Below are 12,885 nucleotides of genomic sequence, written 5' to 3'. Positions count from 1 at the left end.
AGTGATCCTTTAAAGAAACAAAAAAGCACTTTTCCCTGACCCTTATAAAACACAGATGAGCACTAGGAAAGTGCTGAACATTTCTACTTCTAGCTAAATTTCTAAACAGGAACTCTACCCAAAACATACAGTGAGAGAAATAGGATTCACTGGAAAAAGCCCAGGAAGGGATGCAAGATGTAAAGGAGGTTTTTTGTCCCCACAGTTTACATATTGTGCCTATCCCCCTTATTATTATTATTATTATTATTATTATTATTATTATTATTATTATTTTATTATTTTTTAATTTTCTGCTGTAAAATCATGTAATTTGAGAGCATTTTTAACAAACTGCCTAAGGCAGTTATTTGCCCAAGCCTGAAGAATGTAGTCAGCTTACAAAGCATCATCAATATTTTTTTAAATTTAACTGCAATGTTTTTACTAGTTCTAAAATAACTCTACTAAAAAAAACCTGACAACTTTGTTTTTAAAATGAATGCCTCACATCTAAATAGATGGATCTACTGATTACTATTAAATTACTATTTGGAAGAGGATGTGAGTTATTAACTCACTAAAAAGACATTCAGAAAATCCAGCAATTGTAGGATCTGTGGCAGGTGAAGATTAAAATGTACTTGTCGGTATTTCTGTGGTATATTGAATATTTCTTTTTTTATTCAGAATCTATTTTTTCTGGGCTTAGCAGATTTTTTTTCATATTGCTAGAGGCAGAATCAGGGAAAGCATAACTCTGAAACACTGATGTGTGTTACAGATGGAAGAAGTATAGAAAAGATCTAATTTGGTTTGGTTATCCAAGCCAACCAATCACTAAAAAAAAAGAATAAATGAGGTCATCTGCTTATTGCAAAAAAATACTACTCCATTCAAAGTACTCAAACACTGCGAACAAGAATGTTATCATATTAATTAAAGGGCAGGTAACTACAGCTTCCTTAATATAGGTTTCTTGGTTAATAAGCTAAAATCATTAGCTACATAATAACTAAAATGACATTAAGAAGTATATTTTATCTTGGTAAACAGGGAATCAGATATGCAGAGTTGCATGTCTAATCCCTTGAACCCTAAACATATTTCTTAAAATGTGGACATCAATTTATTATTTTGAATGAAAATTCATGAGCATCTTTCTCATGAGAAAAGCAGTTCATCTGTAGCATTAATAAATAAAAGCTCTTTTCATCAGCACTTTTCCCCATGTTCAACACACACTTCCAGTTTGTTTTATTTCTTTGACGGCATAACTCACATGGTATTTAGAAGTACTGTAAACACATTGTTATGCCTACCAAAAATATTCAGTTAGACAACAAGTTCTTCCAAGTTTCTGGATCATCGTTTTTGAGAACTTCTTTCACTTGTTTTTCTAAGGAGGATACAGGAGAAATCAGAGTTCTGACATTAACAGCTTTAAAACTGTGTTATAGTCTATGCATACTCAAAGATCCCTCTAATGCTTTATCTCAAAGCCTCATTCATGAAGGCCCAATACTGGGGGATGACAGAATCACAAGACCCCATGATCATGTTGTGCCATGGTGCTGTAAATACTGTACCTGTGTTAAACTCCTTCCTAATTTTGAGGAAATGCAGTATTTCCAGCCAGGTTTGCTGAAACATTTTGAAGCTGCTCTCAACTACTCTTGGTTACTCTTGCTGCCTTGCTAGCTGGTGCTCCCTGCAGCGGATGTTTACTCTCTTCTATTTCATCATCACTTTAGCCACTTCCATGCAGATACACGTACACCTTCTCTATGGCTGTTGCAACAAGATGGCAGGAAATCTCCTGTTCTTTATACACCCACTAGCATTACCCTGTTCTACATATACAAACTCAACAATCTCAGTCTAGCTATTTCCTACACAAAGCACCTCCAAATCTTTCCCCTAATAGAGACATTTAATCTAAAGTAACTCTTGATCTCCCTGTAGACACTTTTCTTTTTCCTAGGTCAAAACTCCACAACAGCTAATGGATAGGTATCCTAGTTTTCCCAGTTATGCAAATAGCCCCTTCTCTGTACAGATCTCAGTCTCAAGCTAGGTCATCCTACTGGGGAATTTCTGTCCACAGTTTTCATGCAGTAGGGAAATGTTGTATCAACTGTATTTTCAAACCGCTGAAAGGCATTTCCATTGTGTTCAGTACAATACCTCACACTGGTTCAACTGGAAGTTTTCCATCTGAATCCAGCCCACCCTAGTTTCTATAGTGGCTGAATACATGGTATTGTATTAGTCTCCCTCTGGTCCTTTTGCCCCTTAAGCCACTGTTGGACCTCTAAAGGCTGGGATAGCCATAAGGGCCCTGAAAGGTGGCCATAGAATAGAGGAGGTAGGGAAAACTGGAACATTACAATTCCCAGTTATACGTATGTAGTTAGGGCTGCAAACAAATGCATTTAAGAACCTCACACATAATGGTATGTAAGACTGCAAACTGGATTTTTCCATGAGGCTTAAAGCTTTATATCCCCTACCCTAAAGAAAACAAAATGTCTGTTGATATCTCACTGTCTTAACATCCCACAAAAAATTCTAACCTTAACTTCTTGCTCAGTGTGGTTGCAAAATTAGCTCTTTTTGAATATGTAGCCCCCAGTGCACATTTATATACATATACACACCAATTCTGAACAAATTATTTTTATGGTTGGCACTAGCTGCACTGGCTTGTTTGAGAATCTGACAGATTTCTGCATATGTAATCAAGATCTCAGTAATCCTACATAATTAGCTCACATCAACTTTTCTAAAACAGTCATCTTTCCGTATAATAAGAGGGGATGTTTACAAGGCTCATTTATCTTTACAGTCAGTAATTTAATAAAACTGTGTTTCCGAGATCTCAACATTGAGTTGACAACTGGAAAAGGAAGTTCTGGAGATAAAGATCTCAAGAACACCTTGGTCAATGTATTTCCTTGCATAGGAATCTACAGGCAAAAGTTGTACTGTACTTCCTGGTTACAAGAATAATTTGTTAGGATGAGGGTGTACCCAAACAATGAGCACCGCTTGGCTCCTTTGAACTGCTTTTGCCCCACACTATTATGAACTCCCAGGTATGTTCGTATCTTCATTTAGGGAAGCTAGCAGTTTTTAAAAGAGCTTCAAGAAAAAGACTTAAACCAGAACTACAAGTTTTATTGGTTGTGAAAAAGAGAGGGGCAGCAAGATTTCATTTTAGCATAATCCAGTGCTTGATTTGACCAAGATTCCTTGCTCAAGCAATTAAGAAAGAGTGTTTTTATACATACACTGACATATATATGTGTGTGTGTGTAGATATGTGTATTTACATTTATCAAAAAACAGACTGAGAAGGCCAAGTTAAGGGAAAACAGTTAAAGCTTTCTAAAAGTACAAAACTGGGATGTCTGAACTAGTGAAATACAAGTGAATGGTTTCACATTCGTATTTCGTAGTTATTAGTGGAATAATTATAATAGATAATTGTCTTGCAGAGGTATTACTACATTATAAAGATGCTTCCTTGGAAGATGCTAAGAAATAAAAAGATATGAGGCCATCGGAGGAGAAAAGCCTGAAGCAAAAGGAAACATCATTTAAAAAAAAAAAAAATCAAAATAATGGAATGCTCTTAGATAATCTTAGGTAATCCTATGAATGAACCATGATTTTGATGAATTATCCAGGACCCATTATTTTTTACATTCATGTATTAAAAAAATAAATATGGAGAGTTTACTCCTGCCTCTTGGCCTAGGAAGAAAAATCCTGGTTAACTAGAGGTAAGAAAAAGTGTACCATGTAAAAAAAAATACAGATCAGTGAGAATAAAACAACAAAAAGAATAGTTCCCTACCCATTACTTCCCCCTGTGTGAACTTTTGACATATCAGCAAACTCTTCCTTTCGCTTGCTACCACTGTTGTACTGCTCACTGTACAGCTTTAAGGACATCTGTTCAACAGCATCTCTTTGTGCTTCCAGATAGCATAGCTGAACCTGAGCCTAGAAAAAGAAAACAAAGAGAAAAAACAACACAAGAGAACTTTAAAATAAAGTAAAAATTCAGAAAGAATGCATTTTAAATACTTTTGGACTACAACAGCTTTAACCAAGTGATTCACACAATCATTTATGTCCTTGGATAACAGTTAAAAAGGCTGAACCATTAAATTATTCCCAAATGTTAGAACTGAACTATTTAGGTTTCTAACAGATAATGAGATATATATTCCACAAAATGTATATCCAAACAAATGCTGCATAAAAATGTCTGGACATGAATAAACAATATATTAGAAATCACATACTATGAGAGAACAGGTAGATACGTAAAATTACATTTGCTACAGGCTTCAAGACTGATATAGCTAACACATTGCCTGTGCTTCATAATTCATTAAAGCCGTATTGCTATAGGTAATTTTGTTTTAAATAGGAAACGTAAAAAAAAAACACAAGCAAATGGGCATTATTCACATTCTGCTTTCTGATATTTGGCATCCACTGATTACTCAGCAATTCTAATTGCAAGGAAAAAGGCAGTAAGTGAGACATGCTGTTTTCCACCAGATTTTGTGCCTGGCTAGAAGAATGTTGAATAATATTTGGCATCATAACTTATCGACTAGACACTTTATTTATTGCAGCTGTTGTGATCAGTTTGATTCTGAGGCTCACAGAACCAGATGATAAAAGGATGAAATCTGCTGTTTGCCACACTTGCCCTTAGGAACAGGACAAAGAACAGAGGGTAGAATAAGTTCAAAAGCACTTTGGGACCAATATGCCATTGTTTTCTTTTAATATGCTTCACCAAAAGAAAAACACATTGCAAATTCTGATAATGCTTCAAAAACTGCTACTGCTGTGTAACTACATACTCTTACTTCCATTAGGAGAGGAATGACTGCTTAACTAATTGGTGCTATGGTAAGTAAATGCAACAAGCATGGAGGACATTTTGTATCAGGGCTCTCTTGCATTTTCTATTGTGGGAGGCAGGGAAATGAAGATTTTGCTTGGCTGCTGACAGCACAACTGAGTTACCAGTCTACAAAGAATGGCAGCTGTAAAAAGAAAGCAGTGAAAGGGCTAGAGAGGAGAAGGTAAATCTGAAAAATCTAAGAGAAATGCAGGCAAGTGAAGGGGAACAAGCACTAAAGAATGTAGAGAAAGTCTGAAGGAAGATTAGAGTGTCTTTGTAAGTAATAACAGTTACATATATTTGCTTATGCCTTGCCTTGGTGCATTTTTTGCTGAGTAATAATGTAGCTGATTTGGAAATTCCATTTCCTTCTTAAAATTTCTCTTTCAGTCATTTACAGCTTTCTCTCTCAGTTGCTTCTTACAGTGAGATTTGTTATGTTTGGCAGTAAGCCCCAATACATTTTTTTAGAAATTATAAAAAACACAAACTACCAATAAAAAAATACTAGCAATTTTCCAAAGAGATAGATCAAAATTCAAAGTAAAATATGGAGGTCTTTTACTGTGTACATAAATGAAATGCAAGGCTTTAATGCCTAGTCTAAATAGGGGAAATATTAAACCACAAGGGGTTACCAATGAGGATACATTACTTGAATACAAAGACTTACTAGTTGGTACTGTCCAGTTTGAGTAAAACATTAAGGTTTGATAGAGTTATAAAAGATGGTCTTTCAGAAAATATAAGGAACACTGCTGTTTGTGTAACTCAGAAATTACAAAAAGCAGCAAAAAAAATACACATTATCGCTTTCCTGTTCCCTTTCCACCTCCAAGTAAATTTTCTTTTAAGTTGGTAAACAATCCCCTTCCACAGTATACAGGGGTTCCTGATCAAGTTTCTTCTTTGGAAGGATTCTTCTCCAGTAAGGACAATCTTGCAGGTGAGTATTTTGTATTGTCCACATAACACTGAATTTTTTCATTGAGCTTAAGTCTTAACAGAAAGCAGTTCTTCATTGGTTCTTTTTATTTTTGTTATGCTTGACATGATATTTTTAGTCCAAAGCCCTGCTGCAAGGGACCAGTAACTTTCTGAAACAACTACATTATGAATTTAAAACTTCTGTGACTATTTTTTAACCTAGAGGTGAATCTCGTGGAAAACTTTAAGCGTATAATTTTCCTGATTGTCAGAATGGGTTTCAAAATCAACATAAGTAATTCTTCCTTTTTTCCTATGGGTTTTGTGTGATTTTATGGATAGAGGATTTTTTTTTTGTTTTTTTTTTTTTTTTGGCTGTTGTTGAAAGTATGTATAAAATTCCCTCCTCCTTCGCCCCTGTACTCCAAAAGGAGGGAATTCACATGTGGCCTAAACTCTGGGACCTCACACATATTAATTAAAACTCAGCTATGAACTATATGATCACATGCTATTTCTCAAACAGAACAACTATCCCAATACTCCAGATACACATTTTAATTTTTTTTTACATTTTCTAATTCTCCCTCCTATAATTTCCTCTACATTTTAAAATAAGAGACAGGAAAAATTTAAAAAGCAGCTTTTCACAGATCTTTCCTTCTCTGTTCCATTGCAAAAATATTTGTAAGTGGGCAAATCATTAACATATATGGGAAAAGGGGGAAGAAAAAGGAGTATGAAATAGAATACCGGTGGAAAGGAAAAACAAGATGGAAAGGGTAAGTAAATATATGCAGAAGGATGAATAAGAATCCTCTATTTCTTCCTCACAGCTATTAGGCCGTCTTGTATGGATTATAAACTCCATCAATATCATACTGTATGAATCCTGAGTGGAAGTAGTTGTGTCCCAGTTCTTGTATCTCAGAAATATGATCCCTCTATAAATCAACTATTTTTGGTTTTAAACCCAATTTCTGTCTTCACTAATTGTTAATACTTTCAGCAACTCAAACTCAGGCAGTGTAGAGTTTCTGATGGATCTCCCTGATTTCTTTTCTGTATGAATTCATCTATCTCACTGCTATACCTAAGCATTTTTTGTCCCTGTTCTGATATCAACTGCAAATCCAAAGAGGCTCCAAAGACCTTGAGTAGGTATTGATCAGTTTAAGTCTCAAAAACCTACATTCTTCTGAAGCTGAACTAACAGGCACAAGGCACAATCTAGAAAACAGTACACAGCACAGATATGCAATAAATCTACTGCAGTTTATTTTAAACATAAAAACTTAAATGATAAGGAAGTTTTGCAGTATTCTGGCAGAATAAAGTAGCAACTTTATTATTTGCTAATAAAATATAGAAAAGCTACTTGCTTTACCTTCTAGCTTATTCTAAGCGTGTATTTTCAGATTGCTCTACATATGCATTCTAGTTACTTATCACAACTATGAGAACTTAATTTGTATCACGAACACGCCCCTGTGGACTTGAGTATCTAGCAAATTCTGGGAAAGTCTACTGAAATATGCATCATCCCATATACATGTAATAGAAATGGGTAGTGGGCAATGATTCACTTATTTGTAGTGCCCAATCCTAGAATGGAATTCAGTTTCTTTCTTCTTTTTTTTTTTTTTTTTTTTTTTTAGTTTTTTTTTTTTTAGTTTTTTCTTTTCAGAGGATGTATCGTGTCAGAATCAGTGAAAAACTGAACATGGAAACTGCCAAAGAATGATATTCAGCAGTTGTTTTCCACTTTGTGGTTCTCTTCTAAGTGACCATTTTTGCAGTAAAAACACAATAAAGATGCTGATGATGGTCTGCTTACAAACTTGTACAGATTCACTAACAGTCACTGTTCTACCAGGATAGAATGAGTTTACAATATTCTGTTGTAAATCAAACTGATATATTTCCAATAATCAAATGAGAAAATGGTCTCATTTTCCTGAGCCTGGAGAATCCAATTTCTGAATAAGACTATGAAAAAACAGTAGTCTCTGGGGATAAACAGTGCCAAATATTCTGTTCTAGTGATCAATTAATAATGGTAAATACTTTCAAGGCTATTTTCAGAAAGCTCATTTTCTAAAAAGTAAGACCTTATAAATAAACAGAGGGAGCCTGGGGTGCAGAATCTGTTCCTTAAGACTGGCTTTGCATGCCAATATAAAATGTCCTTTACTATACAGATCACTATATAACACAAAGGGGTAATCAGTAACAATACAAATCAATGAAAATACATTGTATTTCTTGTTAGACCTACATGCTAGAATGACCTTACCCTGAAATGGAGAAAGACGAGACAAGGGATAATGGCTGTTATGGTGAGAGGAAGGAGATTGAAAGGTTATGTTGCATACAGAGTGTCAAATGAGAGACTAAAAATTTTGAACAATGTACATTGGAGATGAGAACTCAGCACTAGTCTTGTTGTGATGGGAAAAACTACAACAATAAAACAAAAACATTGGAATGTACTAGAATAAATATTCCTGAATTGGTTTTGAAAGGAAAGTATGTTCAGAAACTGTTTCCTAGGGAGCATAAGTCTTTTATTATGAACTATATTACTGTAAGCAAACTATTCTGTGTTTTAAATATACAAACTATAATACATTCAGTTGAATTTGAGTTATAAAAGTATCCTATCTTGAATCATCCTTTCTCTACTTTCTCTGCTGTAGAAAAGCTATGCCACTGCCAGGCTAGACAGTATTTACTATAGAATTACATATGAAATCCAGACATTGTTCAGTTCCTTTGCCATTAATTGAACTTAAGCTGGAAAAAAACATTGTTTCTTATATTACAGCACAAATGCCAGTTTCCACCAAACAAGGAGGTGGTTAGATTGCACTATGCAGAATGTAGATTTGGAAGGCTCACTTCTATGTATATTATACAGAAGTGCAAACAGAGCCACACCATTTAAAGAGGGTGTACATCCCAGCTTGGCACTCTTTATATCTTTGTAACTGGTGAAATTTCTTGAGAGATAAAATTGGAAGTAATTGCTTACTAGAATTAAGTTGATAACAGTAGCACTTACGTGGTCATATCTGTGCCCTCAAGCATTTTTTGTTGTTCTCTGTCAAAACATTCTGTCTATTTCTCAACATTATAAAGTTGTGGAGAAGGCTTTATTGCAGGACATGAAACAGACCCTGGCTCTGTCACAGATGTAGCTACTGAATAATTTATGTTGAGGAGTACATCACTCAAAATATCTTCCATGGAGATGTAGCTTACAGAAATAATTGAACCAAATACTATACTGACAGATTTGATTAACCACTACTCCATCCTCACAGCCAACAGGTCTTATGTTGCTGAGAACACTCGGGGTGGAAGCACTACTTACAATATGTTGTCTCAGCATTTTAAATGGCATTGTGTAACAGACATACAGAAACATAGAATCATTTAGTTTGGAAAAGACCTTTAATATCATAGAGCCCACAACAGGGCAGTGTTAGGCTTCTTGGACTTAAGTGACTTCTGGGAACTACAGTTTCTATCTTAAGTGTAGGCATTTGTTTGAGGGTTTTTTTGAAGCAGGATGGTAACTCCTATCTTCCATTGCTCTTTTTCTTTTCTCTCACTCCCTGGCCTCTGCCCCTCCCTTCCCTGCCTCGTCACCTGTATAATTGAAACAACGACCTGCTGCAGTTGACTTCTTTCTTAGTCTGTTGCCCTTCCTGCTTTTGGCTTCCCTGTCTCTTCCATCCTTCACCTTGCTCACTCTCTTCAAGACTGAATCAGATTAAAAAATAATCCTATATCATAACGTGTGTTTACTGAAAGCTGAACATTTGATAGTCCTATGACAAAGGACACATTGTGTTTTGATCATGCAGGAAATTAATTCTGCTAATCAGAGCATGCTTGTTACCAGTTAAAATTTCAGCAAAGTGTTTTCATTGTCATAAACCTCAGAAATGCTTTTATATAGGTAATAACTTTATCGCTTTTTCTTTGAGTGTACTAAAGCCATCACAACAATGTGAAACCTTCACACAGAATGAGCAAAATGACAAGGCAACAACATTCTTACTTATCAAGGTACTTAAACCCATCGTAGAGTTTAAGTAACAGCAATAACAGCACAGTGAATTGAAGCCTGTCCACAGGAGCCATAAAATGAAATTTCAGATAGAGTAGGGCTGTGTTATAGCAAGACAGAACTTCAGGCAGTTCCCATAGCCATCCGAAATAACAGGGGTGGAAAAAAAGCAAAAAAACCACACAGCAAAAAAAAAAAAAAGCTAGTAAATAACAGCAATAGCTTTTTACACGGTTTGTCTTGGCTTTCAGGAATACATAAGGTTTTTTTCTGTTTCATTATAAAGATTAGGAACATGACCTGTGACTTCAGGACTGTGGAGTGCAAATGCAATCAGTAGTGTGGCCTCAGCAGCATTGTCTGATCAAATCCATGGAGGTGTCCTGATCATGCTGTTAATTTAAAATCTGGACCTCTGCTGTCTAATTCCTGACTGTCCCTGTTGCTTTGGTTCTGTTCAGTGTAACATTAAGTACAACAGAAGAGCGTGGCATGCCCTGTGCATCAAACAGATCTCGGCTCTGTACCCAGAGAAGTTTCCTATATCACAAATACCAAAAAGCATTGAAGAAAAGTATGAAAGGATTAATCTCTCCAGAGACTTCCAAGACTGTGAATAGTTTCTGACAATAGCGTCCCGAAATTGCAAGGTGAAAAAAAATCCTTGTAGGAATGGGAATTGAACAATGGCCAGTATCTTTTGCTGCTTTTCTTGTCTTGCAGGTCTGCATCTCCAGCCTGCAGAATGAGAGTGACAGGCAAGATGCAAAAGAAGGGTTTGCAATAATTGTGGGCCAGGAGGGGAATAGGCTTGCTCTGAAAACATAACGGACTAGGATGACAGAGTGCTGCTTGCTAAAACCAGGCAGAATATACAAACTAACAAGGATGCAGATCCAGCCAAACCCATCAACGTAAATGTTAAGAGTTCATTTCATCAAAGCTGCCACATGCCTTCCAGCTCCTTTAGTGACAGCTCTCCACATGCCACAGGAACTGTAAATCCAAACAGCCCTTTTCTTACAAGCCCAGAAGAATTTCTCCTATAAAAGTAACAATTAATCAACACAATCTTTTGTCTTTCTTTTCTGTCTGGCAGAGAAAACAATTTGTCATAGGAGGTCAGAACACAAATCTGTTATATTTAACCACAAGGCTGAATACCTTACCAGGCCAGCCTTAAGATCCCCAAGTAGTCAAGAAGAGCAAAGTCTTTCTGTGTCTGACTAGTCTTTCCTCAATGTGGTAAAATTGTAAACTTAATCTTACTTAATTAAAAACTCCAGTATTTGCACAGTTCTGATTGTTCCTTCCATTCCCTCTGTTTGCACTTTTAGAGCAATGAAGTGGCTTAAAAAGAGATTATTAAAGAGTCTGCCTGACATCCAAAGCATTGAGAGTTCTAAAAGCCATACTTTTCTAAAAGGCTTGTATTCCAAACCATGCGGACAGGCAATTCACCAGACTCAATATGTGGGGCTGGGCATTCAAAATGGGCATGCTCTTAAGGTTAAATGCACCAATATTCAGAATTCAGGACAGCACCCACGTGCAAGAGAAATTCTAGAGTGAAAATGAACATTCCTGTGCCCCCATCTCTGCTGCAGATTGACATGTACATTTCTATTTTAAAATAATGGCAGAAGGTAGGTCTTGCAAAACCAATGCATTCTGGGGGAAACTACCCAACTCATCACAAGAAGGCATGACTGAGATAATATAAAAATGCTATGGCCTTTTCCTTGGAAATTTTGTTCAGAGATCTACCTTGTGCATATTTTGGAGAAATCTCTTTTCTCACTGCTGGAAGCTGTACTGCCTTACACTGAAGTGAAACCTGATGACTTACCTGTAGAAAGTGGCTTCCAAGTCATCCACATTGATTAAACTGAAATATCTCATTTGGAAGTAAATATAATGTGATTATTTGCTTCTTTAAACTTGCAGTATATGAATCTGAAGTTACTTTGGTAATACACATTGACTTTTCATTAATTTTACCATACTGTAATATTATTCCTGTTTTATGTTTTACTATCTTTTAATGAACAGAGATTTTTGTATAATTCTGTTATTTATGCTGAAAGGAACCTACATAAAATGTAGAAATTACTAGTAAGATGATGCCATATTACAGAAAAATTATTATATTTTTTCTATAATATGACATAATTTGTGAGCATGTTACATAGCTATTATTTTAAGTAGTGCATAAACAGCTTGATTTTTTTTAGTAGCTCCATTTCAAACTTCTATATACTTGAGACATGTTTTATTTTTATTAACCTAATTATTACATATATCTGTAAATACCACAATCTCCTTTATGTACCAGCTCACAAAATTGCAGAAGTTTTGAGCTAGTGTCCTTTTAATTCAATACTTTGAGCCAAATATTTTGAAAGGCTCAACAGTATCAAACATTTTCAAGTCCAAACTCATGCCCAGACTGCACCTCAAAGACTCTCACCGAATGTTTATTTGACTTGTTCTGAAATTGAAAGAGATTCTTTTCATGCCTAGATAGTCTATTTGATGTTATATTACCCGTGGAGATGGGAATGTTTTCTAATTATATAAGGCAAGTGGCTTTGTTTTGTTATTTGTGGTTTGAGTGTTGTTTTTTTTTTTAATTTTGTTTTGATTTTTTAATTAAGATCATTTTTTCTCCTGGTATAGGGAGAAACTGCAATTTTTTTCAACAGCTTTTAGACATCAAACTATTAATTATACAAAATTGTGCATATATGAACACAGGACTGTGTCTCCACTGCAAGCATAAGTAAGAATAGACAGACTATGAAGGAGGATAAAACTAACTTGTAGTTTCGTTTGTTTAATAACAGCAGGGAAACGCAGGCCGACTATTTTTCTCTGTACATTACTTTTCCTTTCCATATATATGTGAGAGATACAGATTGCTTTTGAGGAAAATTAGAAAATTAGGAAGTTAAAAAAAAACATTGAG

At 35.4% G+C, this 12,885-nt stretch overlaps 1 protein-coding gene across 4 annotated transcripts in view; it reads right to left on the bottom strand.

The window, feature by feature from the left end:
• Nucleotides 1-12,885, bottom strand: part of AKAP6 (A-kinase anchoring protein 6) — a 280,187-nt gene that overhangs the window by 73,394 nt on the left and 193,908 nt on the right. For all 4 annotated transcript variants that reach the window (XM_051622356.1, XM_051622355.1, XM_051622353.1 and 1 more), the window contains exon 8: nucleotides 3,842-3,990. In XM_051622356.1, coding sequence (XP_051478316.1) covers nucleotides 3,842-3,990 — 149 coding nt within the window. The remainder of the gene's footprint in view (nucleotides 1-3,841; nucleotides 3,991-12,885) is intronic.

This window comes from Apus apus, chromosome 5 (genome assembly GCF_020740795.1).
Source record: "Apus apus isolate bApuApu2 chromosome 5, bApuApu2.pri.cur, whole genome shotgun sequence".
NCBI classification, from domain to species: domain Eukaryota; kingdom Metazoa; phylum Chordata; class Aves; order Apodiformes; family Apodidae; genus Apus; species Apus apus.
Note: the sequence above shows the minus strand (reverse complement) of the source record. Positions and strands in the feature narration are given on the sequence as shown.